The sequence below is a fragment of the Salvia splendens genome, chromosome 8 (assembly GCF_004379255.2).
Source record: "Salvia splendens isolate huo1 chromosome 8, SspV2, whole genome shotgun sequence".
Lineage (NCBI taxonomy): Eukaryota > Viridiplantae > Streptophyta > Magnoliopsida > Lamiales > Lamiaceae > Salvia > Salvia splendens.
In genome coordinates this window covers 34,561,508-34,589,166 of record NC_056039.1, presented here as the reverse complement: position 1 = coordinate 34,589,166, position 27,659 = coordinate 34,561,508, and the positions used below count along the sequence as shown (strand labels likewise).

General features: G+C 39.6%; 4 protein-coding genes, 1 long non-coding RNA gene and 1 pseudogene across 10 annotated transcripts; 2 read left to right on the top strand and 4 right to left on the bottom strand.

Moving 5' to 3' along the window:
- Positions 1 to 265: 265 nt before the first annotated feature.
- On the top strand, positions 266 to 1,611 carry LOC121746154 (annotated as a pseudogene).
- Positions 1,612 to 3,278: 1,667 nt separating this feature from the next.
- Positions 3,279 to 6,863, bottom strand: LOC121745345. Of its 5 annotated transcripts, none has more exons than XR_006038806.1 (4): positions 6,616 to 6,863; positions 6,434 to 6,549; positions 4,542 to 6,207; positions 3,279 to 4,410 (listed from the first exon to the last, which is right to left on the bottom strand). It is a non-coding gene; the product is annotated as an uncharacterized LOC121745345 (long non-coding RNA). The 5 variants fall into 5 exon arrangements; XR_006038809.1 differs by having other exon boundaries at positions 4,542 to 5,382; positions 5,864 to 6,207; positions 6,434 to 6,861; XR_006038808.1 differs by having other exon boundaries at positions 4,542 to 5,919; positions 6,167 to 6,207; positions 6,434 to 6,861.
- Positions 6,864 to 14,971: 8,108 nt separating this feature from the next.
- On the top strand, positions 14,972 to 15,660 carry LOC121745427. The gene is made up of 3 exons (XM_042139330.1): positions 14,972 to 15,024; positions 15,212 to 15,436; positions 15,520 to 15,660. Exons 1-3 carry the CDS (start codon positions 14,980 to 14,982, stop codon positions 15,610 to 15,612), a joined length of 363 nt encoding a protein of 120 aa, XP_041995264.1. The 5' UTR covers positions 14,972 to 14,979; the 3' UTR covers positions 15,613 to 15,660.
- An 84-nt stretch (positions 15,661 to 15,744) lies between these two features.
- Positions 15,745 to 17,764, bottom strand: LOC121745428 (transmembrane protein 256 homolog). Its single transcript, XM_042139331.1, has 5 exons — positions 17,608 to 17,764; positions 17,467 to 17,537; positions 17,313 to 17,393; positions 17,196 to 17,239; positions 15,745 to 16,068 (listed from the first exon to the last, which is right to left on the bottom strand). Exons 1-5 carry the CDS (start codon positions 17,645 to 17,647, stop codon positions 15,969 to 15,971), a joined length of 336 nt encoding a protein of 111 aa, XP_041995265.1. The 5' UTR covers positions 17,648 to 17,764; the 3' UTR covers positions 15,745 to 15,968.
- A 1,332-nt stretch (positions 17,765 to 19,096) lies between these two features.
- On the bottom strand, positions 19,097 to 22,738 carry LOC121742972. Of its 2 annotated transcripts, none has more exons than XM_042136126.1 (2): positions 22,524 to 22,738; positions 19,097 to 21,841 (listed from the first exon to the last, which is right to left on the bottom strand). In XM_042136126.1, the coding sequence occupies exon 2, from the start codon at positions 21,728 to 21,730 to the stop codon at positions 19,484 to 19,486; it is 2,247 nt and encodes a 748-aa protein (XP_041992060.1). In that variant the 5' UTR covers positions 21,731 to 21,841; positions 22,524 to 22,738; the 3' UTR covers positions 19,097 to 19,483. The 2 variants fall into 2 exon arrangements, with proteins under 2 accessions (XP_041992060.1, XP_041992059.1); XM_042136125.1 differs by having other exon boundaries at positions 22,563 to 22,738.
- Positions 22,739 to 26,169: 3,431 nt separating this feature from the next.
- LOC121744124 (F-box protein SNE-like) lies at positions 26,170 to 26,744 on the bottom strand. The gene has a single exon (XM_042137563.1). The coding sequence runs from the start codon at positions 26,714 to 26,716 to the stop codon at positions 26,297 to 26,299; it is 420 nt and encodes a 139-aa protein (XP_041993497.1). The 5' UTR covers positions 26,717 to 26,744; the 3' UTR covers positions 26,170 to 26,296.
- Positions 26,745 to 27,659: the final 915 nt, after the last annotated feature.

The following is a 27,659-nucleotide window of genomic DNA, read 5'->3' as shown; positions in this document are numbered from 1 at the left end:
GCTAATCCACATGAATTTGTTAAAACAAGGAGAGACCTCAAACTGGTTTACGAATGTTAGAGCATCTCCAATGGCGGACGTCCGGTCGGACATCCGGTCGGACGTCGCGACGGGCGAGCGGGACGTCCGCCATTGTGGCGTTTAGGTCGGATACGGACGTCCCGTGAGGACGTCGGGTGTCCTCGGACGTCCCGACGACGGGCGGGCGGACGTCCGCCACTGTGGCAAGGGTCGGACGTCCCGGTCGGACGTCCGGAAATTAATTCTATGGCACTGTAGGAACAGAAATCTGGATAAAGCATTTGTTGTTTTTGATCAGATGGTAAAGAAAGGGATTGATCCCAATGCAGTGACGTATAGTACTCTTATTAATGGCTTATGTAATGATGGAAGGGTTGACGAGGCTTTGTGTATGATTGAGGAGATGATTGAGAATCACATCAAACCTACAGTTTACACTTACACTCTTCCTATCACAGCATTGCTTGAATATGGGCGTGTAGATGAGGCGGTTTCTCTTGTTGCAAGCATGAGAGAGAGGGGTGCTGACATACACGGCCCTTATCAGTGGATTGGCAAAATCTAACCAACTTGAGGTAGCAAAAGGGCTGTACCACAAGATGGTGAGAGGTGGATTGGTTCCTACCACAGTCACTTATAATGCTCTGATGCATGAACTGTGTGAGAGAGGAAATGTAGATGCCGCTTTTAAAATCTTTCAGTGGATGGAACGTCACGGTCATTTGGACAAAACAGGAACATTTAATGCTATGATCAATGGTTTCTGTGTGATAAAAAATGTTGAACGGGGAATGACTCTATTTCGTGAAATGCTGCTGGGTCCCCCTCCCAATGCGATCACATATAACACGCTAATCAAAGGATACATTGGATGCGGTTATCTAGATAATGCCAGCAGGTTGATGGAGGTGATGAAGGAAAATGGATGTAAACCTGATCAGTATACATATGCGGAACTCATTAATGGATTTTGCAAAGGAGATAGGCTTGATGTTGCTTCTGCATTATTTGAGGAAATGATGCAGGAAGGTCTGAGCCCAAATTTGGTGAACTATGCAACTCTAATTAATGATCTCTGCAAGAAAGGGAAAGTTGAAGATGCATTAGTTTTGCTCAAGAGGATGAAGAAGGGTGGTTGTCATCCTAATATACAGACCTATAATGCTGTTCTTAATGGTCTATCTAAGCTATATAGGCCATCTGAAGCAGAGAACCTATGCAATGACATGGCAGAAGATGGTCTGCTTCCCAATGTGATTACATATACAACTCTAATTGGTCTTTGCAAGGATGTGGGGTTAGATCTGGCATTCAAGGTTCTCCATGAAATGGAGAGAAAGAATTGCTTGCCAAACTTGTATACCCACAGTGCATTGATCGATGGTCTGTGCCAGGAAGGCCGCATGGATGAGGCAGAGATCTTGCTTGAAGAGATCGTGACAAAAAAAAATATATCCAGATGTGGTCACATATACCTCAATGATTGATGGCTTTGTATCTGTAGGTAGACTAGATCATGCATTTTCTCTGCTTCATCGGATGATAAGTGCAGGTCACACCCCAAATTACAGGACCTACAGTCTTGATTGACCGTCTTGATTGACCGCCTGCTAAAGGGCGGGGAATCACAATTATGCGTGAATTTTCTTCATGCAATGAACTCAAAGAATGTCCCTATTTGCAATCAGACACATCAAATGCTAGCGAGGAAGATGTCTAATACCGATAAATCTATCTCAGAGAACCAACATTCTGATGGATTGCAAGTCCTAGGAGACCAAAACCCAGGATAATATTTCATGGTTGATATAATGACACATTGTTTTTCCTGCGAAATACATTCTTATGTGATAGCCCTCATCTTTTCTCAACAAGGGTGGGTTTTCTGCAGCATCTCGTGGAAGGATATTAAGCTGCAAATTACAATCAAATAAGTGGTGAGGTAATTATGTTATTCTATTAAAATATTTCTGTCAGCTCCTTTTCCGTGTTCTAGTATAGCAGCTTAAGCAGCACGAGTTTCATTGCAGTAATCTTGTTGTTTTAATATCTGTTTGGTTTTGGCTTCTTTAGGGCTCCGAATGTCATATATGCCATACATTGCTCACAAGATACTATGGAGTTGCCCGATTCATGGGATCTCACTGATCAATTTTTCTTTCTAAAAAGAGAGATATGACCTGGTTGCTCGGTTAACCAATAATTTCAGGTAATATATTGTCCTTACATCTGCTTTTGTATTCGAATGTTTTAACTAAATTTTTTGGCAATGATAAAACATTTATAAGTAGCCATTATAAAAACGAAGTAATAGCACAATTTGCTGCTTTGCCTCTTAGAAGTGCTTTTAATTGTAGAACTCTACTATTTGAGCAAAAGGTAACATCATATTAGGCAAGGCTAAAGAAAATTCCAACCATCTAATGTCATAAACGTGTTGCTTAATAATTGGGTGCAATATCGATTTGCCTCAGATCATATACTCCACCATTTGGATGCAATCTAATGTACCCCATTGATGCGTGTGTGACTTGGATCTTGTTTTTTCAAAACTAGGGTGTTCGTGTGCGTATTGAATCCCGAATCTATCTTGTAGACTTCTTGGGCTCAATAGAAGAGATGGCAAAATTTTGGTATTTCAGAATTTTGGCAGCTAATGTCATCACTTGTTAACTGTCTATGCATACGGCGTGGTGCTAATGGATGTCGAACCAACATTTCTCATCCAGGCTCTTGCATACAGCTTGGATGTAATGTATGTATTGTTTTAGAGCCATGTCTACATGTTCATGACTGCAAATTGCGACCAGTTGAATCAATTCATAATACTATAAAATTGCAACCTTGGAAAAACTTCAATGGCTTCCCTAACTCATTGGATTTTCGCTATACAATTCTTTGGGACTCATGTTTGGTTGACTTTTACATCCCTTGTATTCTCTAGAGCTCACATTAGCCTTAGCATGTAAATTTGAATGATTCTTTTGAAGCAAGTGGGAATTTTGAAATTCACATTGCTTCTACATTCTTGTTAGGCACATTTAGCCACTTGCAAATAATTGGCTGATCTCTTTATTTCTGAGTTTTTCTTTCAAGATCTTCTCGTCAAGGCCAAGATAGCATGGCAGAAAATGTTTGCCATGTCTTGTTTTTTGTTCGATTTCTCTGTTATATTTCGTGTTACATTCAATGTGTTTGTACACAAGTAGGCAGCCACATTTTGTTTCGATGGATCAACTAAGCAAAGGGGGCTAAAATTCAAGATAAAGAATCAAATGGCGAATTTTGTTATGTTTCAAAGTTATTACACTGTACAAATTGTTGTACTAACCTATTAAATTAATCAAAATCATCATTGATGACTCAAGATAACAACAAGAATGGAACCATCAATGATGACATAGTTAGAATGCTCAAAACAAGCCGACACACAACCTCATATTCCAATAAACATATCCCTCCAACTACTATATACATTCCCATTTGGCCTCATCCCCTCAACATTTAGCCATACCTTTCAACCCCTTTTCCCTTCACCAACTTCTCTCCCTCTCTCTAGATTATTTCACTACTCTCTCAAGCATTTCCTTCTTGGACTTTACTGCGCAGTCGCCCGATTCTCCCCTTCATTTCGTCACACTAGAATCAATCAAGAGGCTGATTAATAACCTCCAAAACCAGTGGCAAAAACAATAACACCCCTCTCTTATATATACACTATCATACATAAACACACACCATGCAAGAGAGAGAGAGAATGGGGAGGCAACACAAGGATCCAGCAATAGTTGGTTCATCAATAGTGCTACTTCAAGAAAGGTTTAAGCAGCTGCAGAGATTGAAGGAGATGAGAGAAGAGACACAGAATCTCAGACTAATGCCTCAAGAAACCAATCTTCGCCATGACCTTTCAGTCACGAGATTTTCAACTTTGTCTTCAAACAACGCTGCTTGTCAAGACCCTCTAGCACTTGGGCTCAACTCTGCCTCCCATAATCATGACACGCCACATTTCCGACGCCAACAAACTGTTAGAGGGCCTCACAGTTTCTTTGAAATTTCTGATGTTGATACCTCTCTTCGTCTCTAGAAATCCATGATATGTATACGCATATTTATGTTTAATGCAAGATCACATTCTTTTCCTGTTTCCTTGTCTATCTTGTTGAACCTTTCTTTTCTCTATGTAAGAAAAGTTGATACAATAAAAAGAAGCTAGTTTCAGAGGTACATAGGATGCAAGAAACACAGCTAAAACATACACCTTGTCAAGCAACGGGCGAAAAAACATGGAAAGGGATTGTCCAAAATCTGTAAAACTACATCGGTATGTGCTAGAATCGGTTAAGTCAGTCCCTTTTGGTAGAAACAAGAGTTCATTTTCTTTTCCTGGTTGTAAAGACAATGTAATAAAAAGAAATTATGAGAAATTAAGGTAAATAAAATTGTGTTTGATGCAGTTGATATGACAGTAGAGAGATGACAAAATAGTAGGAGAGTAGGTGGTGATTTTGAATTACCTGCATAACCGCATTTGCCTGCTCATGGTACAATGCTTCTGGACGTTTTCTAGCAATACAAATGAAAAGTGGCGACGATTTATTAACATATAAATATATACTATATGAGTACATTGTTTTGATATAGTAATTCAAATTGATGGCATGGAATAAATGCACCATTTTTCACATGTACCAATATTTTAAACCTGTTATGCAAAGTTGTGAAGACTAGCCAAACCCAAATTTGGTGACGAGGAAATTGAACAATACAAAATTATCTCTATCAACTATGAGCTTCACAGAATCATTCTCAGATTCTCTTCAAGCAATGCGGCTCTAAGCTTCACTCTAGCATCTTGCTGAAACTACATCCCTGCTGGCTAATGTTGTATCGGCTTCCCCTGTTGTTGTCGATAAGACCAGAGTTTCCAGAAACATGTTTTACATGGAGAGATAAGTTTATGGTATGTACTTCTCATATGAAGTTGGATCCAAGCATGATTTAAGTTTAGTATCAATGTGCTTTACATCTTTCGGCATAGGGGTCTCAAGCTTGCTAATCTGTAAACTAAAATAGCATCCAAAGCAACTCAGCAGGTAAAGCACGGCCAGCTACATCTATCAAGTTATGATATTGCAACAAAATGAAAGGAAATATTATACCCGCCCATCAATTGCATTCATGTTGTTAAGGCAGAGCTCTGAAATGCTATGAGCTGGATGCTTCCGAGAGAGCACGTTTTTCAGTAATCTGTCAAAGAATTATTTCCAAGGATAAATTTGCATTCATAACTGGCATAATTTATCCAGGCTTGGAGGTTTTGAACCTCTCGAAGTCGATAGCTTTATCTTCTTAAAGCTGCAAATGCGAAGGTGAACCAGTGTGATCATAGCCAAACCACAAGCAAAATAACCTCTCGGATGCAATTTGATGCACAAGGTTGAAATTGTGTTGAAAGTTGGAGAAATTTTTTAAAGATTCAACACCTCAGGTTTGGGGGAATCAAAGGATAATTGGTAACATGAATATGTACTGAAAGGTCATTTTGTTCAGGATGCTACTAATTGCCCATGCCTAATTTGATACAATAGGTAAATCATCTATCTGTGGCTGTGCTCATTCAGTGATACAGGAATGTGAAGCTATGCTTCTTCACATATCTCAAGGGGGGTGTGGTGCTAAATGCTAGTATGAAATACTAATCATTTTACACATTATCAAATTTTGGTAGTATATGACAATGAATCAGAGCAACAATAGTTTTGCCAATTTGATACTTTGTCTTAAGCTAACACTAAGAAGTCTATAAAAGATCACAAAGTATAGTTTCGAACTGTACCGGCCCTGGTGGGCATAGAAGGGGGGCTTTCGTACGCATAATTCTATCAACCTCAGCTTTGGCAGATTCATGGAAAACATGCAGAAAAATATAATAGATTTAGGTGTTAAACATCATAAATGGGACATGAAAAAAAGACGGGCATATAAGAGATGATAATTGGAATATATAATGCAAAAGGTCAACGTAATTCAACCTATAGAATTTGCTCTAATCACTTTTGAATTAAACCAGATCATAGGGTATAACTGAAACACCAGAAATGTAGTCTTATAATGAGAAATGAACTTTAACAAAAGGCACCTTCATATCTCAGACTGCCTCTCACTTGCATCACCAAATTCCTGCAGATTGAAGAAACAGCATAATAACTCTTGTAAAAATGATAAGATGCATCATATGAGAAATTATAAAGGGGAAAATTAATAATTTGTTCCTTGTATAATTACAGTTAAGAGCACCTGCATATCAGCCTTGAAGTGGTCGATATGGAGAATAAACTACAAGATCGAATGCAGAGATAGAAAACAATATCAATCGATTAAAAAATTAAAAAGAATCGAAGCTTACTATGTGACATTCATGCCTGAAAAACCAGCATTTCATTATCAAGAATCATATGATGATCCTGTTCGATCCCTTTGTCAAGCTCCTCTGCCTTACAAGCAGCATATATGCATGTTAACCTGCAAAGACGATGAACTATCTCACTTATCAATTTACATATAATCAAGAGTTCCTAGAGTAAGAACCTTGGGCCTTTAATGAAATAATGGCCACACATCCTGGAAATATCCACTTGGGGCAGTTTGTGTTTTAATTTTGTTTTGGCAGGTAGAGGTGGGAATAGACACCAATAATATATATTTGTGACTTGCTTCTCTAATATTAGTACTTATTTTCTGCAATCTCAAAACCAAAAATGACCAATCGAAAAGGAAAGTAGTACGAAGAAGCAGCAACGCATGATATTCTTTGGATGATGGACCATTGTAAAATAAACCCTTTGGAGTAGATAAGAGCAGTGGCCTGCACAAAATGAAATGGGTAGTTTAAACAACAATCATGTATAACCTTTGCTTGGCATAATATATCCCAAAGACATACTGACCAGAATTTTACGTGGAAACGTAAAGGCATCACAAATATCTTGGATTTACGCAAAAGTTGTTCTTCTCTTTATTTAGCAATCAGCAAATAAACCACCCATGATATTCAGTAATGACAATAATCCAAATAAGATAAAAATAAATTCTTACGACTAGCCTTTGCATCAGCTTGTGGTTTAGCTCCATACTTTTGAAATGCCATAGCATTGCATAGAAACGCTAAAATCACAATAAGGTCGAAACAAATCTATGCAAACTTGAGCAGAAATAGGATGTCATGTCAACATCAAAATTCTCCTTAGTCCTTATATCTGAAAAGATTATGAATCTCCATAAAGCTTGTTTGATGGACAATGGATCTAGAAATTCAACTTTCTTCAACAAATTCATCTTTGACAACTACAAGAGATGAAATCCAAAAGAGAATTTGTAGGACTTGTAGGCTCCAGTGTAGTCGACATTAATGATTGAATGCATATAATAAATAAGACAGTGAATGATTAGAAGAGCAGCTCTGACTCCACATACCACCGCAAAGATGCAACATTTTGAGCTCAATTATAGAGTAGTATTTATCTTCCTTCATTGCTCTAGCCTCCCTATGTGATGGAGTACGGACTAAACAAGCCCAATAGCAGTGACGGCCCATCAGCCCAAAGCCCAAGGAAGAGTATCAGTTCGGCATTACCAAAGAGTTCGGCCCCAGCCTACAGCTCGGTAAAAGCCGACCAATCAGTTCTACTCTCAGATCGGCAAAAGCTGCTCGGCAATAGTTCAGCAGTTCGGTCTCAGTATTCGACCGAACTGGGAGATAGTGGACCCATGCAGGATCTCATGACCACTACACGATCTATTTAGTGGTGTCAAATCATGCAGGATCTCATGCGGGATAAGCGGACCAAACAAAGAGGTAGTGGACCCATGCAGGATCTCCATGACCTCCACGACATCCACAACCATCATTAGTGGTGATGCAAGCCACGATCTTAGTTCAATGTATAAATAGAACTTAGATCAGATAGAAAAGGGTTAAGTTCTCTAGAGATCAAATGTCAAATAGCAAGTCTGTATTGTAAGCTGTAGAAAACAGATCAAGCAATACAACTCTGCCCTTTTTTCTTCCCGTGGACGTAGATTTACCTCAGTAAATCGAACCACGTAAATCTCTATGTCGTGATCTGCATTTTCCTGCATTCATCACCATCAAAAATTCGCCTAACCATCACTGGCGCCGTCTGTGGGAAACAGAGAACCAAATTTGTGATAAAGCGAATTTTTGACCCTTTTTCCACCCCAAAAAAATGCATACCAGATCACACACTACCCGTAATACCGTTCGTGAAAACCATGAGGAAGCTAGTCCAGCCCGCAGGTCCGGAAAACAGCCTCGGGAGACATCTACTTCCAGTTTTCACGATGAAGGAACAAGCCGCTCAAAAGGTCCACACACCGAGTCTTCCCAGCAGCATGATTTGAATGAGGCTGTCAAGCTGTTCTTGGCTGAGAAGCAGGATGAGTTCTTAGCCTTCCTGCAAAAGAGCCAACAGCCGAAGACGAAAACGGTGGGTTCTCCTTCCTCATCCAGACATGAAAGTCACTACCGCAGTAGTGCCGTGTCTTCCAGGAAGAAGAATCCTCAACCCCGACATGTTCCTGTTCCTCCTCGGTACCGGAATCACAGGAGATCTCCATCTCCTCCATACCGAAGAGATGTCGGGTTCGCCATGTACGGAGCATTGAAGACTCCGTTCTCGGACGATATCACCCGAACTCCCCTTCCACAGAACTACCGAACTCCGTCGATGACTTATGACGGGTTGGTGGATCCTCATGACTTCCTGGGACGCTATCAGTATAATATGGCGAACCAAGGTCTCAATGAGGTCCATATGTGCAAGCTGTTCCCCGAGCTGCTTATCGGGAACGCAAGAAGGTGGTTCGATAGCCTCCCCCAAGGCAGCATTAGATCTTACCGAGATCTAATGGAGGCTTTCCACAGGAGGTTCTTTCAGAAAGCGGAAGCCCGGATCACTTCGGCTCAGCTGCTTTCTATACGTCAAGGTCGCGACGAAAAGATCAACGACTTCATGATGAGATTCCACAAGGAATGCCTACAAGTAGATGATCTCAACGATCTACTTGTCATTTCGGCATTCCAAAATGGAATCCTGCCCGGAGCTCTCTACAGAAAGCTCGTGGAATGCAGTCCGCAAACAGCTCAAGAGATGTGGGACATTGCGGACAAGTTTTCTCGTGCCGATGAGGCAGACCGTCGAAAACGGTCTTTAGACAGCTCATCTAGAGAAGACAAAAAGAAGCCCGATCATAGCGATCAGAGGCTTCCTCGCCGAACACCTTCCCCACCAAAGGAGGGATAGCGGTCATCCGAGGTGATCGAAAAAGAGCAAGTGTGTTCGCAGATTGCGCTTAAAAGTGCCGAGCAATCAGTTCGGCACCATCAAGCATAGCAATCACAGCAGCCGGAGTCAGAGGCAGGCGAAATGACCGAAGTCACACCAGAGCCGAACTCGATGGTGTACGGCACTGAAGCAGTGATTCCGGTTGAGATCGGCATACCCAGTCCCCGAACTCAATTTCTCCTCAGAAATGAATGGTGACGGACTGAGAGCCGAACTAGATCTTGCCGAAGAAAGAAGAGAATTGGCCTGCATAAAAGCAGCCAAGTACAAGGAGCAAGTAGCCCGGTATTATAACCAAAGGGTGAAAAAGCTGCAATTTCAAGTGGGAGATCTCGTCTTGAGAAACAACGAAGTAAGCCGAGCAGAAAAGCTGGGCGAACTCGAACCCACATGGGAAGGTCCATATCGGGTGTCAGAAGTCCTCGGCAAAAGGTCTTACAAATTGACTCACGTGTCAGGAGCACAAGTACCCCGAACATGGTACGTTTCCAACCTCAAAAAGTTCCATTTGTAAGAGACAGTCCAGTCAGTCTTGAGTCCTGTTCGGTCAATGTGCTTTCTTTGGTTTGCTTGGTCTTTGTTTGTCTCTGTGCGTTTTGTCTGTGTGTTTTATCTGTCTCTGTGCGTGTCGTCTCTTACAAATGTTACTGAGGTATCTTGTTCTTCGAAGGCTGATCCCCTTCTTAGAACATATACAAGCCAACGATTGTGAGTCAAAGCTTCTAAAGAGGATACAAGACCACAATTCAGCTTAAACAAGCAGTTCGTCTGAAACGAACTGCAATAAGCCAACGATTGTGAAGTCCAAGCTTCTAAAGAGGATACAAGACCACAATTCAGCTTAAGAATCAAGCACTTCGTCTGAAACGAACTGCAACAAAAGTCCGATTCACGCGATAAAACTTGCCTGAATTAGGACAAGGGAAAGTCCGATCCACGCGATAAAACTCGCCGAATTAGGACAAGGGAAAGTCCGATCCCCAAATTAGGACAACGGAAAGTCCGATCCGAGCGATAAAACTCGCCAAATTAGGACACAAGCTTAGTCCGGTCAAAGATGTTTATTTCATCAGACCAAAGACGAGTCCGGTCAAAGATGTTTATTTCATCAGACCAAAGACGAGTCCGGTCAAAGATGTTTATTTCATCAGACCAAAGACGAGTCCGGTCAAAGATGTTTATTTCATCAGACCAAAGACGAGTCCGGTCAAAGAAGTTTACTTCATAAGACCGAGGACAAGTACGATGAAATTTTTTCGCTAAGCTATAAATACACAGTGTTAGAAGCGAAAACAAAATTTCATTTTTCAAATCTTGTTCGGCACACAACTCCGCTACCCTACGAGATGGCGTTACGCTATTACAAAGGACTATCCTACTGTCCAGGGTTGCTAAAGTTGAGCCATCTATTCACAAAATCCTCGTGAAGCCGAGTTCGGGCGTTCTCGGCAGCTGAAGAATAAGCAGGTCGACGAGATGCTCTAATCGACCTACCGCCTCTTCCCTGAGCCCGAGAAGCCCTAGCACCTCGGCGGCGAAGAGTCTCTTCACGAAGCATTTGCCGATCTTGCTCACTCATAACCACAGCTCCTCTGCGAACTTCAGTCCGTCCTCGACTTGACGTCTCTGGTTGTCCCTGAGTTCGTTGCTGACTTGGAGTACGGTTTTGAGCAAGTGAATCAGAGGTTTGAGCTGGAGTACTAGCATCTGTTGGCGGGAAATGCCTGAGGAATCTCTCAATTGAGGGACGCCGGGAAAGAACTATGTCGTACCGAGAAGCCCAGCGCCGCAATGATTTCACGACTTGTTGGCAAGCCGAGCTCTCCAGCGCATTGTTCCTCCGGAGTACATGATATTCCTCCCACAGTTCGTCAACTCGTTCTTGAACTTCAGAGATGGTCATTCCCCCACGCCTGCAGATGAAATCCTCATACGCAGTCCTCTCAGCGACGGCAGTGTTCAGCTCGGCCTCCAGATCCTTCTTTTCGGACTCTAAGTCCTTATTATCGGCCTCCAGCTTCATTGAACGAGCCAAGAGTTCGTCATTCTTCATCTGGTCAGCTATAGCTCTTTTCTCAGCTTCGTCTAAAGCCGAAGAGTACAGCCGCTTCCAGTGAAGTACCTCCAGCTCCTTGAGAGTTAAGAATACAAAGCAGCTACGTCAGTTCGGCATTTCAGCTTACCGAGCAGGTAGTAAACCACAACAGGAGTAAGAGAGTACGAAAGGCTATACAAAGACACAAGAGCAGAAAGAAGAATTTTTTCATTCATAAGAAAAAAATTTTTCTACACAAGGGCTTCAAGGCCGTTTTACAAGAAGGAAGAAACTAAACTAAGAGAAGGAAGACGAAATCATACTCCGCTAGCTTCGTCTCCGCCTTCTCGGTGAGGTTCAGCTTCCTTCTCCTCGTCTGCTTCAGCTTCAGCCTCGGCCTCCCTGCTCTCCCCAGCCTGCTCGGCGCCACCGTAGCCGATCTGCTGCGCCTCCTGCTCGGCCTGCTCATCGCCGGTCTGCCGCTCATGCTGCTCGGTCTCACCCTCTCCATGGAAAATTGGAGCGGGTGAAACTGACCCTATGGAGGCAAAGATAGCCTCCATGTTCTCATCGCGGTCAGCTCGGCAACTACGAACTTGGTCTGCAGAAAGCAGGACCGAGGACGAAGCAAGCTCCTCAAGCACCGGCAGACTCTGAAGCCGAGCTGCTATCTCTCGGCCGTACAGCGGCAGGATGACTTCGGGACCCTGCTCGGCTTTATCGGTCATCAGTTTCAGCAGATCACCGACAAAGGCTGAAAATTGGTTGCTCAGAAAGAGTTTCTCCGCGAAAGCACGGAGAACCTCCCCTTGGGCAACCACGGCAGCAGCATCCCTCCGTTTCGTCTGCTCTCGCTGGATGACGAGCTGGTTTTTGGCAAACTGAGCTTCATCCTGGGCCGAAATCCTAGCAGCTCTGGCCTTCTCAAAGTTAGCCTCAGCCTGTTCGGCCCGATGACAAGCAGCCGCCAACTTCCTCTGCATCTCAGCATAGTCATTGGACGCTTTGGAAAGTTCGACGGCGACGAGCTTGGAGAGCATATCGTTCCTCTGAAAATGGATAAAGAAAAAAGTCAACAAAGGGGCCACAAAAAATACAGGAAAAAAGCAAGGCCAAAAAATCAAGAAGAGAATTCACCTCGGCGAAGTCCGTGGGCCATAAAAACGGCTCACAGATATGTTCCGAAGGAGGCGCCAAGACCACGTCTTTCTCTGGCGCTCTCGGGGGCTTCTGGGCCTTCCCCTTTGCCGAAGTCGACTCCGGCTTCTTCGGATCCGAAGAGGTTTTTTGCCTCTTCGGAGTCCTCTCGGCATCAGACGCCGAGCTGGTGATTTTCGGCCTCTCCGGCTCCTTGGACTCCGAAGATTTGCGGCTCATCTTATTCAGCATGTACACTGCCAAAAAGCAAGAAAGCAAGGTTAGTTTTCGCCGCTAAAGCAGTAAAGCATAAAAAAGAAATCCTCACCCTCAGTTTCTTCGTCCGAAGACGAGATATTGAACACGAGGTCGCCCTTGACGAGCTCAGTTTCCGAGTACTGTTTCCTAATCATAGGAATCTTATTGAGCTCGCCCTCGAGCTCGGCCAACGGTTCTAACCGAGGATGGGGAATCACGGACTTCGGCCCTCTCCAAGGAAAGCTCGGAGCCGAAGTCCTATTATAAAAAAAGAAACGGTTTTGCCATTTCGGCCACTTGGTTTTGCAGAAGGCCCTAAAAGGCTGTAAGGGGATCAAGTAAAACCAAGATCCCTTCCTTTTAAACTGGAAAAAATTAAGGATTGCCCGCAGAGACAGATCCTTATCTAGCCTACGGAGTTCGGCAGCAAAAGCCGACAAGTGCCTCCACGAATTCGGAGTCACCTGACCTAAAGGGAGTTGAAAAAAATCAAGAAGCTCTACAAAAGGTGGGGGAAGAGGGAAACGAAGCCCGCATTCTAAGCAGGCTTCGTAAACGGTGGCATAACCCTCCGGCGGGTCGTTAGCCCTATGATCATCGTCGGGAACCACCGCCTTCCCCCCGGGAAGAAGATATTTTTCATGTAGAGATATCACGGTGTCCTTACTCAAGACGCTGTGAAAGTATTCTACAGTCTTCTCCCCGGACTCTTTCCGGCTAGAAGACCCCTTGCCCCCTTTCCTACCGCTACCTAACTCAGAAGAAGAAGAAGAAGACATGGTTCTTACTCTTTGCAAAATCTGAAGAAATTCTGAAGAAATTCTTGAAAGCGGAAGGAAATTTTTTACGCAAAAGAGACAGAGTGCAGAAGAAGCAACAGCAAAAAGTATTCAAAGGATGAAGAAAGGGTGTATTTATCAGATTCGGAGAAGATTTCAAAATCATCGCACCGTTTCGAATCCCACCTTTTCAGGATTCAACGGCCGGATTTTACTGTCGCATTTAATGCAGTCACGCGCAAGGCACGTCCCCTGACGTCAGCCTCCCCCGTACCTTTATCCAGAATGCCGAAGTGACTCGCTTCGCCGAAGTGATTCACTTCGCTTTTCGGGGGGGGGTAGTGATGGAGTACGGACTAAACAAGCCCAATAGCAGTGACGGCCCATCAGCCCAAAGCCCAAGGAAGAGTATCAGTTCGGCATTACCAAAGAGTTCGGCCCCAGCCTACAGCTCGGTAAAAGCCGACCAATCAGTTCTACTCTCAGATCGGCAAAAGCTGCTCGGCAATAGTTCAGCAGTTCGGTCTCAGTATTCGACCGAACTGGGAGATAGTGGACCCATGCAGGATCTCATGACCACTACACGATCTATTTAGTGGTGTCAAATCATGCAGGATCTCATGCGGGATAAGCGGACCAAACAAAGAGGTAGTGGACCCATGCAGGATCTCCATGACCTCCACGACATCCACAACCATCATTAGTGGTGATGCAAGCCACGATCTTAGTTCAATGTATAAATAGAACTTAGATCAGATAGAAAAGGGTTAAGTTCTCTAGAGATCAAATGTCAAATAGCAAGTCTGTATTGTAAGCTGTAGAAAACAGATCAAGCAATACAACTCTGCCCTTTTTTCTTCCCGTGGACGTAGATTTACCTCAGTAAATCGAACCACGTAAATCTCTGTGTCGTGATCTGCATTTTCCTGCATTCATCACCATCAAAAATTCGCCTAACCATCACTATGCATCATAATCTTACAACTTAAACGGTTTGAATTTGATGATAAAGGTTGGACTCATGCTAAATGGGCCCAGCTCAGGTTTGATTTGTTGGGCTAACACTAAAATGATAGAAGAAGCATCAGACCAGCTCAAACTCCAAAAAGAGACTAGTTTATTGACTTAAAACATCTTTTGGATTAATTAACCCCATAACATCTAGTAACTCATAAAGCATGCATGTGATTGCATTTGCCATAACACACTAGAATCTTTTGCTCAAAACAAGTGCGATCTGTTTTTGTAGTCCCAGCCTTTTTTTGCAGCCTTTTTCGACCAATGCTCACGTGTACACTACACTCCAATACTCCAACCTATAAATCACTACTCTCTTACTCTTCTCCCTACATTTAGATAATATGGCAGCACTCAAGATATGCTCTCTTTCTTATCACCACCTATTTACAAATACTACTATCAGGTAACAAAACATCACGGACTATCTCTCACCCACTAATAAAATTTCAATATTTGGTCTCTGTTTATATTTGCTTCTTCCTCTCCACTAAAACTCCATATGTCAACTCTACACTCTACTGAATTCAATTTATAAAATGAATTTTTGCTTTTACAAAATATTTTATACTGTACTTATTTGTTTTGTTCAGATGAAGTGGTGGTGGGAGAGTGGTGTGTCGCAGACTCGGAGAGTGAATTGCAAACTGCTTTGGATTGGGCCTGTGGTATTGGAAACGCCAACTGCAGCAAGATTCAAGTGGGCCAGGCCTGCTTTCAGCCCAATACCCATGCTTCTTATGCCTTCAACAATTACTATCAAAAGTTCAAGCGCAGAGGTGGCTCCTGTTACTTCAGAGGCACTGCTCTTGACCCCAGTCAGTCCTCTCTCTCTCTCTCTCTCTCTCTCTCACACACACACACACACATTCTATTAACTATGGCTGCCGTGTTCCTGCAGGTTATAACTCTTGCAACTATGAGCTCACACCCTGAGCTTGAGGTTATCAATCTAGAAATGGTCGATTTGGACGAGGAAACACAGTTCAGTTGACAAAACGCTGGGGTTCATGTCATCGTATAATTTCATTGTTAGCATCTTCAATTCTACTTGTCTAGAAAGGTTATTCCTTGTCATTTTCTTGCTTTTCCAAACAAATACTGAAATTTTAGTACTACCAAAAACTGAATGAATTCCCACTTCATGGAATTTTATGACAGAAAAATCTCTTACACGGATTATTCACTGAAATACATACTGAAAAGGTAAAAGGATGGCTAACTAGAGAAATCAATAGTTTTCTTTCTTCATAGCTAAAAAAGCAGTATGCAACGTACTCATATAGCTAACAGACAGATTTCTCAATAGCAATAGCAATTACAACATGTTATTTTGAGAGATGAAACTGCTCAGAACATCAAGCTTGCCCAAGCACCAATGAAGGCAAATCCTCCGAAGGGGGCCAACCGAGAATATGTTCTATCTTCTAGGTATGCAACCGCATAGCACCTGGAAAATCGACCATTGTTAGTCATAGATATCATACAGAAAATCTAACCAAACCACAAGAAATGTTATGTCATCCCATCTCAGGATTTCTCAGGATAGCACCTGGAAAATCGACCATTGCCTTGTATAGCAAGCATCACATCTCAGGATTTCTCTACAGTTATCATTTTGAAACAAATGCCAAATATGAACTAGTATAAATGAGTGAAATCTTTCAGAAAGGCAGTCTACTGGAATATATTAGGAGTTGATCATGGTGAGGGATATGTCAGCACTTTAAAGTTCTAAGCAACATACAACATACTTAAAGTCAGACAGACAGATTCAAGACTTGAAAGAAATATACCAACAGAATAGAAGAAACTAATCAGGGGCACCTTATACTTTGTCATTATATTCTTGATATATGAATATTGATGTTGTGATTTAGTTACATGCTGAAATTGAATAGCAAACTATTAGGTTGTTAGGTTGCTTCAAAAACAACAGGCAATTATGCTTTTCCATGTAAAACAGATATCTCCAACGAAATTTATAAAAAAAAATCACAACTTTGTATGAAATAATCTATGGCGGGGATCACATAGAATCACACCATTTGTCAGTCTCAACTCTTGAGTTGTTAATGAATGATTTGAACAGGGACAAACAGTAAGGTTGACTCATCCTACAACACCAGAGAAATTCATGCAATAACCTAAGAACTTCAATCCCCAAATGTTCAGCCTTTTGCCATTTAGATATCGACCACTAACACAAGTTTCGAATTTCTTGCCTACATATAATTCTGCAAGATCAAACATTCTCAACCAGATCATGCTCACAGAGTTCCATGCACTGATATACCAACGAGCTGGAACTCCGTTTCTTGGCCTACTTTAATAGTACTACCATTTTTCTACAAGTAAAGGCTTATGCAATTGAATACCCATTTCCTATAAGATATTGTATATAGATTTGACAAATTTGTCTAATATACATTCATCTAAGCTTATATGAACTGAAAAATCTAAAATGGATCAACCATTTCTTTCGTCGTTTCATCAAATCCATCAATCGCAGCAGCAGTAAATTGAGCTTCTACCTATGCTTCATCAAAAGAAAATGACAAGAAACAGAAAACTTACGTCCCCGAAAATGCCAGGATTCCAGTAGTCAAAAGGCCTCCAAACTACCAGAAACAATAAATCCACATAAAAAAAGACTTCAATGCAAAATCACACACACGAGAAGTGGGGACTCACAATATTAGGGCGTGAAGTAATAGGAGCGGCGAGCAAAGCAGCTGTGTGAACCAAATGGTACAAATTTGCCGTTCGCCACACCTTCAATACCACAGATGAATCACATCATTACAAAAAATAACTGAGAAAAACTCGAAAAATAGAGCATAGTTACATCGTTGTAGGAAGGGTTCTTTGGCTTGAAACCATGAGCGCCGTAGGTTCCGAGCCCTAGAGCAGCAACACCTGGTTCCAAATGCAGAAATAACAATCAAACAAAAAATTCGGAGACAGAGAGAGAGAGACAGATGTTTACCTGAGATAGCTGCAACTTTGTGCCAAAGCTGAGGATCCATTTCTGATTTTCGATTTTTTTTCGTTTATTCCTTTTTTCAGTTCTTGGTCCAGTTTCAGTGTTTAGCTCAAAACAATAGAAAAAGGGAAAAGAAAAGGGAAAGCCTGATTTCTCTAGAGTTTCCTCATCTTTTATTAATTGCATTCTGACTCTCATTATTTTGATTAGAGGAACCTCTTTTTTTTCCACCGACTTTGTGAAAGTATCATTTTAGATCTGTTAACTTTGAAAATATCATTTGAGGTCCATCAATTATGACTTAACATCATTCAAAGTACTTTTTTACTATTTCAAAGTTTTTATGGACGAAAATACCGTCAATACATTGAAGGATATATATTTTTAATTAATTTATCACATACTCATAGTTTTTAACGAATTTTCTAAATATAATTTGGCCTTCAATATTATCACTTAATTTTGTGACATGCAAGAAATGATCCTTATTCAACTTTTTATAATTAAAGAATTTCAAAATATTTTAAAGATATGTATACTCGTAAAACTAATGTCACAGTCAATAGACGATACTTAAATATTAATATAATATTTAAAAATAATATCAATATATCAGTATTTAAGTATCGTCTATTGACTTGGACATTAATTTTACGAGTATACATATCTTAAAGATATTTTGAAATTCTTTAATTATAAAAAGTTGAATAAGGAACATTTCTTGCATGTAACAAAATTAAGTGATAATATTGAAGTTTAAATTATATTTAGAATTTTATAAAAAATATATAGTACAAATATTCATAAAAAAATATGAATATATGATAAGTTTATTAAAAATATATACGCTTCAAGGTATTGAGGGTATTTTCGTCTAGAAAAATTTGAAAATAGTACAAATGTACTTAGAATAATATTAATTCATAGTTGACGGACCTTAAATGATATTTTCAAAGTTCACGGACCTAAAATGATACTTTGACAAAGTTTGTGGAAAAAAAAGATGTTCCCTCTTTTCATTAAATACCTTACAATTTCTTCACGTTGGTAGCAAAGATTAATGCTTGATTTTTTACTTCAATCTTTCATTTCAATGTGATACCAAGATCTCACAATAATGCTTTCTTTTTTCCTTCAATTTTTCATTGCAATACTTTGTCCAAAATTTTAGGTCTTGAATCTATCAAGATCCCTCAGTCCTTCTTTAGTTCAATAGCAAAATCTCAAAAAAAAATTCTTAATTTTATTTTGTAATGAGAAAATTTCGTAGTCAGTAGTACAACAATTCAGATAGGCAATAGCATACTTGATCGATTTTTCCTACACACGATTTGCATTGGTACTATTTACAATGAATAACATAACCCACAATAGAAAAGGGCAGCACAATGTCTGAAAACTGCAGGACTAGCTTTTAAACAAACAGTTAATCATCAAATCTTTCAAGACGGAAAATATTATTAATCTAAAACATCCAAGAACAAAAATCACAAAAGTCCAAAAACTTCTCAACATTTCAATTTCGCAGAGATAGCGAAAAAGCAAGCGCTACATATCATCGCTTAACAGAGTCGAAATATAAAGCATTTCTATAGAAGCAGGAGTCAAACAGTTCTAAATCAAGGTTACAAATTACTGAATGGATATGAAGGCAAATGATTGCTTCTAATCCTCCAACTATCTAACCTTTTTGAGGAAAGTAGGGATCAATCTAGGCTGTGTTTAAATCTATACATTTGTATCTCTCCCTGCAACGAACAGAGCAGGTTCAATTTCTACTTTCTTTTGCACTTTCATGTCTGTCAAGCCTGTAGTTCAGCTGTGAGGATGCACTTGATATATGTGAAATGGAGTTTTTTTCAGATTAACTCAACTCTTGTTAACTCCTTGCTCCTGTTCCAACAGACGGGAGTCCGGCTGGAGCTTCCTTGTTTCTGCATTCCACTTGAGGGACCTCGGTTGTGATACTTTCGGGCTCCATGCCTGCAACCTGTGTGCCGTAGTTGTCTGGAGTCGAATCACAGATTTTACTTTCGCTCACTTTTCCTTCAGATGAATATTGTTCTTCTTCTCGGATCTCAGAAATGATTGCTGTCTGGCCTAGACTTGTATTATTGTGAAGTCCAGTTTCTCCTTGAAGGAGTTCTTCTGGGGTTGCAGCGGGGTCGAGATCCCAGCAGCCCTCAGGCAAGTTAGTGCCTTCAACTTTGAGGGAGCAAGACGGTACCTGGTGTGAAAACCGTAGCATCTCTCTTCTTGGAATCCATCGGGTGCCATCCTTGTCTGTGTCCCTATGGTACACCGTCTTGTATCCATCCAGCTTAATCACAGGCGCTACACATACACCGTTATCTTCGGAATAATCATCAAGAACCTCAACCATTTCGTACTGGTGTCTTACCTCAGCCGGGGTTGTTCTGTTCCAATCCGGTGACCAGTTCCTGTATACAGCCCAAATGTCTCCACTTCTTGGATATATTCTTACACAACCTCCCCTACCAGCCTTCTCCCTAGCAAGGAGATGAGAGAATATGTTGACTTGCTCCACTGTTTCAGAGTGAAACACTCTAAAACTCCCACAAGATTTGGTAAACCCAGAATCTAACCAATTCACACTCCCGAATTCAGTGTCAGATTTGGAGCTTAAGTAACTTATATAAATCTTGAATGGATTCAAGGAGATGATGTCGCGAATTATACAATATAAGCGAGGCATACCGTCTTCTTCATCATAGAGGGCCCATATATGCTTAGGCTTAAAGCATTCTTCAGACCTGTCCTGGTCAAAGTCATGGAAATCCGAATCTGGAACTGTTATAGATACAGTTCTCTTAAGTTCCAATTGTTTATTAGCATCAGCTGTCCGTAATTTATCAGCTTCAGCAAGCGCCTTTCTTTTCTCAGCCTCGACAGCAGCTGCTTCATCAGCCAACTTCATTTCTTCAAGCTTCTTACGAATTTCTGTTCTTGCCTTATCAATTAACAACTGCCTCCCATCAACCGCAGGAGCAGCAGAACTCCGCCTTGTCAAAGTTTCAGCTGCAAAGGGAAGCTTAGCAGCAGGCTTTAATATTCCATCTGCAGTGGCTGTATTAGGTTCAAGAGCAACATTTGCACAACCTTTGTCATGCCCATTTGGATACGAGATTCCTAATTCCACTTTTCTCTTCTTGGCAGGTCTCCCCCGTTTGGGTTTTGATGCTTCATACTGACCAGTACACCCATTAGAGACCATATGACCCGTAGCCTTCACCGACTGATGCTTGCCATTAGCTTTTGTCGGGTTTGCCTCCCCATTGGCTTGGTAAAAGATAAATGAAGATGAAGATAGTCCACTAGGGTCTGAGAGTCCGACAGAATTTCCAGATGCGCTACCCTGAAAGGATATATTCGAAGCATACTCTGATCTATATCCAGTATGATGTCCCGACACCACACTCGGTGCACCATAACCAGTTGTTGGGGGTATATATGCAACCCCACGACCATGGTTTCCATGACCATAACCATTCTCAGGCGTATAAGAATAGTTATATTGGAAAGTATCATTTGGAGGGGCCAACCCAGTTTCAACAGCAACAAAGACACCACGACAGTTCTTGCAAGAAAGTCGTTTGTTAACATATTTCCTAAGATACTCATACTGGACGCGACAGGAGGTACAGACAGTCCAAAATGTATCGAGTCTTCCATGAGCAGAAAACTTGGAAGGATCACTGTACCCAGCTAACAAACTTCTCCGTTGATCATAAGCACTTCTTTGAGCACTATCAGATAACAGTGTCCATGCTTCGGAAACTAGCCGGAATGCCCCGTCAGCGCCAACAGTTTTGTTCTTATCAGGGTGTAGTGTAACTGCCATTTTCTTGTACTGCTTCTTCAATTTGGACTTCTCAACAGATGGGTCCACTCCAAGGATTGAATAGAAGTCGAGTTCTCCATTAGCCGTCGCCTCAGAAGCCTTGTAGACTCCATATGTGGCCACCATCTGTGATATACCATCCAGTTCCTTACATAGTGTCTGAGCTCTCGCAGCATACTTCTGCGCTCCGGCAAAATTTTTCTCCAAAAATTGCTTCTCAGCCAATGTTTTAGCTCTAATGGCTTCCTCCGTGTTGGATCCCATCTCAAGTTTGACTACAATACGCAAGCCCAGATCCTTAACAAAGACAACAAATTACAAGCAGCATATGCCAGGTGACAGATCCGATGGCCTTACAGAAAAACTGACTGCGTGCTGCATAAAATGAAAACAGATCAAGAAACACTAAGTTTCAGCTGTACACGTAATATTAAGCTGATAAAAAATGATAAAATCCTGGCTTCAACAACCAATGTAAAAGAAGAAGAAAAATCATCCACTGCTCAAGCTATCAATCGTTGTCACCCAGCACCAATCAGAATAAATCAATCGTAAATTCAAATCATCCACTTCACTCAACAAACACAACGAAAAAAAACATGCAAAAAATCGCGGTGAGCTGTTCGAACTAACAAAAACAAACAACTGAAGAAACGCAAGCTTCAATTCAACTTCGTTTTCACCAAATTCAGCCCAGTCAAACAATATCAAGCTAAATTCAGCCCAACGCCATAATTATACAAATACTCCGAAAATTCAGCACAATGTTTTTATTACAGAAGATATAAGCTTGAAATCACTAAAATTGACTAAAATCCACAATTTTCGGCCCAGACAACGAACTAAACAAAAGGAGAAAATCTAAAAATCTAAGCGAGATTCAAAAAATCCAGAACAAAATTAACTACAGAATCTCCTGATCCTACAAAGCTAGCTTCAGATCTACACCAAAAATAGGTTTAATTCGAACAAACAGAAACCCACCGCATCATTTCAAAATCACCACCAAAAGAATTACCAAAAAAGAAATACAAATAAACCAAAAAGGAAAGCTCACTTAAGATTAAACTCGGAGTTGGCGGCGAGAAGTAACTACCTCAGCAGAATATTCCGGCGGCCGACGACAGAGATTCCTCCAGAAATCGGAGCACCAAAAATAAAAATAAAAATAAAAATAAAAAATAATTGTACTGTGGAGAGATTATTTAAACTAGTAGTAGAACTACAACTATACGCAGCAGTTAAAAAAAATTATGCTAATGTGTATATATAAATATATAGATTAAATATAAAACTGAATAAAATAAAAATGGAACCAAAACTGTATAATAGTAGTATGATTATTCAATATGTTAATTTTTCATAATTATATTTATTATATTTGTCTGAAAGTAACAATTAGTATAGTAGTAGTACTATTTAATTTTGGGGAGGCATCCAAAGGTGAGCCCTCACGAAACAAAATGTTTGGGGAAAAATGAGTATAAATATACACTTTTAAATATTCATTAAACTATATTTATCATACTCCTATTGTAAAAAAAACAATAGAAATGCTACATATCTCAATATTTCACGATATGTACAAAATATTATGTGTGTTAACTTACTGCTTTTAAAATATAAATATATATATAGCGTAATATTTTTTAATAAAGGTCTATATAACATACTGTAATTAGAATAAAATAATATCAATAATTTGCAAATATTACCATTTTGTGTGGTGACAAGATGTTGGGTGGTAACATGGAGTTGTGGGCCACAGAAAATATGGCTCGTTTTTGTTTACCTTCATAGTACATAAATTAATATTAATAAGTTTCGTAATTTATTTTTGAATGTTATAGCATTTGCTAGTTCTTCGTCGACGCAATGAAAATATTCATAAAATTACGAGACACCGTAGTAACAAAAAATTAGTTTATCAAAAACATGATACTATTTCTTGAAAGCTTACCAAGCTCTAACTTACTCTTTTATCCAACACATATTTTCCACTAATTAAATTTACATAATTATTTTAAAATTTTATACTATAGCGTAAATTTCGTGTATTATATATTTTAGTGGGCTGATTTCTTTAAAAAGGGAGGTTGATTGGGCAATTAATAGTACATTTTAGTGGGCTAAAAGCCCAATTATGATTAGGTCATTTACACAGCCGGCTATTACTATACATTTAAGTTTCTGCAATAATCATCATTGACATGCCAGAAAAACAACTTCCGTAGTTTTAAGAAATGCAAATTGCAATAAATTCACTCCTCTTTAATATTTTCAACTATCTAAATAGGAATAAGTGTCATTTAAATCATAACTTACTGTTTACTCGTAGTTAATCTCATAACATTTAAAGCCAGAATTAAAAAATCATAATTTTTTTTATTTTTCTCAATTGTCCTACTAAAGTAAAAAAAAAAATAGAAACTAATATGACAAAATAAAATACTATAATATGGTGACAAAACAATGGTGTTTATGACATAACGATGTAATTATATTTTGAGTGTTAATTAAAAGAGAATGATATATATGAAACATTGTGTTTTATTGTCGTACTATCTTCGTCCACGAAAAATATTCATGTTTTTTCATATTGAGTCGCCACCAAAGTTAGTCTATATCTATTTATGGTAAGTTTTCCACTCTAATGGATTGGGTCTCATTTTTCACTATCGACACCTTCAACGATTTTACCTCTATATTATTTCTTATTTTACCAAATTTGCATTGATACCTATGTCACCCACAACTACGACTACTCTTTGTGGACGAATGTAGTACTATTAAATATGATTTTGTATTATTTATTTCAGTTTGACTATTGTGAGACGATTGATTTTTTTTATTAGAAGTTGCTCCCTCTATTCGTGAATAGGAGTTCCCTTTTTAGATTTTACTAATTTTCCACTCACATTTTATTATAAATTAAATATATCAGTAAAATTAGAGTTGTCAAATGGATTAGACCAACCTAGCACCTCCATGGGCAGAACACTTGGGGCCCACCCCAACCCAGGCGCATCCCCCAAGTGCACTAACCTAGGCTGAATTTCTTTGGAAAATTGCCTCTAAACCCATGAACTTTTAAAATAATTTGGTTTTCCCGTTAAATATAAAATGTTGCATGAAAATTCATGAACTTTACCGGGTTGAGGAGAACATCACCGCTAGGAGAACATCATCGTTCGAACAACCACGATTTCACATCCTAATCCAGACAATTTCAACAAAAACGAGGTTAGATTTTTTGAAGTTGATGTGGGCGGCAGGGTGGTGGGTGGGTATACACAGTATGCAGTGGCGGAGCCACATGGGAATAAGGGGGTACCACTATACCCCCAAATATTTACGTCTTAATGTATTATTGTAGTGACAGTTCGTAATAGTTTTTGTGGTCGGGTGGTTCAGCATTTGGTCTTCCTATTTTTTGGCCAGTGTTCGAATCCCCCTTATGCATATTACTTCTAAATGTTGTGCATTTCCTTTTACTATTAGACATATCAGGGAGTTCAATTATTTTATTTTATTTTATCTCAATGATCTTATTTGATTTTACTTCTATCTCTAGATAGTTTTTCAAAGTTTTTTACTTTTATTTGAATTATATTCTTAATGTGCTATAAAATTGAAAATTCAACTAGCGTAGAATATTTATAAATGATCTATTGCAATTTATTTTTATATATATGCAATTTTTATTGCATTTTTACTGAGTATAATATGAAATATATTCATATAAAATTTGAATATACAGTTAATCAATTTTCTTTTTCAAAGATTAGGTATGTACGGCATTTTTTATTTTTTTTTCAATTATATTCTTAATAGTAAGTACTATGAATTTGAGTTTCTTTCAAAAATTAGGTATACATATATTTTTTATTTCAGTTATAATTTTAATGCTTATGTATGAATTAAAGTTCAAAATTGAATAGTTTACTATTTTTCTTATTTTGTTTTGTGCATTTTACAAACTACTTTATTAGTTTTCTTATGCTACTATTTTTATATTGTTTTTAATACTTCTTTATAATATAATTATTTTTCGTACAATTCGTACCCCCAGATTAAAAGTTCTAGATCCGCCACTGGCAGTATGGGGGTGTTTTCGGGTGAAGGGAATGGAGGAGGGATTCATATGGTGGCAGTGAGAATGGGGAACTTACATATGGGTCAGTGTTTGGTGAGTTTAATATTTTCAAAGAATCAACTTAATTACCAGAAATGGATGCAAAACAAAAGCAGAGTAAGAAAATGCGAAGCGGCGGTGAGAACTTGGACATGTCGAATGCACGCGGTCACGAGGGAGAAGGATGAATGGAATGGGGATGGATATATAAAGTGAGAGAGAATTTTAAGGGAAAAACGATGATTCCTAGCTGCTATTCTGAAGTGTGTTCTAAATTTAATTTTCTAGGCAATTTGGGTTTAGGGGAAAGGAAAAAAATTGTCATATTATTGCACACTCAACCTCCTAATCATCTTCCACGTTAGCTTAAATCAGCACACTACTTAGCCGGAAAACCCGACTTGGGAAATCAGAGTACGAAGGTAAAATTCATGACTTTTCATGCAATATTTAGGGAAAAATAAAACCTTTTTCATGTGTAATTTGCCCATTTTCTTTCTATAAAATGGACTACATTTGTTAGTAAGCTAAGTGGGCTGGGTGAGCTAGGTTGCGAAAAATATTTATATATGGTGGAAGCATAGATTTGGCATTTAGTTGGTGATGAAGTACATAATTACATGAGATAGATTGGAAATAAATAGAAAGTGAAAATTTGATAGTAGGATTATTGAATTTGATAAAAAAAATGGATGTCATCCAGGTTTGCATAGAAAGATGAGGGAGGAGGGCGGGGTGGCGAGAAAGAGCCTCTCATAATAATGAACGCAGAAAAGCGAGAGAGAGAGGTCGAGCTCATGGGTGGTCCACATGTCCCCGGCCGATTTGAGCACAGGCTTGACGCAGAGTGTGTAGAGGCGGCGGTATCCCCCGAGCGCGGCGACGACCGTCCTGACACCCTCCGGAGGCGGAGACAGCTGGCGGAAGCATAGGTGCTCCCACAGGGCGTCGTTTCGGGTTAGGGCGCACCAGAGGCGGCACACGCACGCGGCCACGCCCATTGATTTCTCGTCCAGTCGTTTTAAGATCTCAATTAAGATGTCCATGTTGTCGTTGATGCACAACCTCCTTTTAAACTTCTTCTTCTTCTTACTATAATCTTGTCTCTCATCCATATCCAAATTTTTAGTATTTGTTAATAGATAGAGAGAGTAAGAGAACACCTCTAGTATTTATAATATAGGCAGGCATCTGAGGAACAAGAGAAGAGGCCAAAGGAGAAGGTGACAAAGTGTGACCAAGGTAGCTAGCTACTATTTCAAAGTAGTATTTGTTGTTTTTACTTGTTGTTTAGTGTAGGCTGGAGACTAGAGGACCGTTGGTGAAGCTCGGATTTACGTCAAAAATATGTGTGCTGGCTCCTTCTGCATGGGAACGCCTCAAAGTCTACATCTTTTTGTTGTTATTCCCATTTAACATCTTAATTCATTTATTACTACTAATTAACAAAAAAGTCTTACTCTATGCATGTACATACATAGTGATTATGCCAGTGCCAAATAAAAAAATCATACCTTTTTTTTATTACGATTTGCCTCTGATTTATTAAAAGATAATCCGTCTCGGTTTTTTTGTTCAGTGCTCATAATTAACACCAAATATTCTCATAATAAAATGTCTATCGTGTTCAATCGGAATGGTATTCAATGAAATTTATCAAGATTCACACTCGAATAATGGCAGTAAATTTCCCTCTGATAGTATGTGTGTATAGATGTTGAAAATTGAAATGATGAAATGTTGAGATCCCACCAAATAGAAAGATATGTGAAAGAAGCAATAAAATGGTCATAGTCCAGTCTCCATCTGATTGGATTTCCAATCCACAAATATAAAATGCCAAACTCCTATGAAACAGAAAGCATATATCTAATTGAAAGAAAAAAAAATTACTCCTACAAGTGATTGAGAAAAAAGATCCATTAAAATCTGAGCCTGCAAAATTCCAACACATCTTCCTACTTACAAAGACTTCTCAACAGTCATATAACCCTTCACTGTTTTCTATTGGGTTGGATTCTTGTTTCTTGGACTCACATTCCCAAACACACACACACA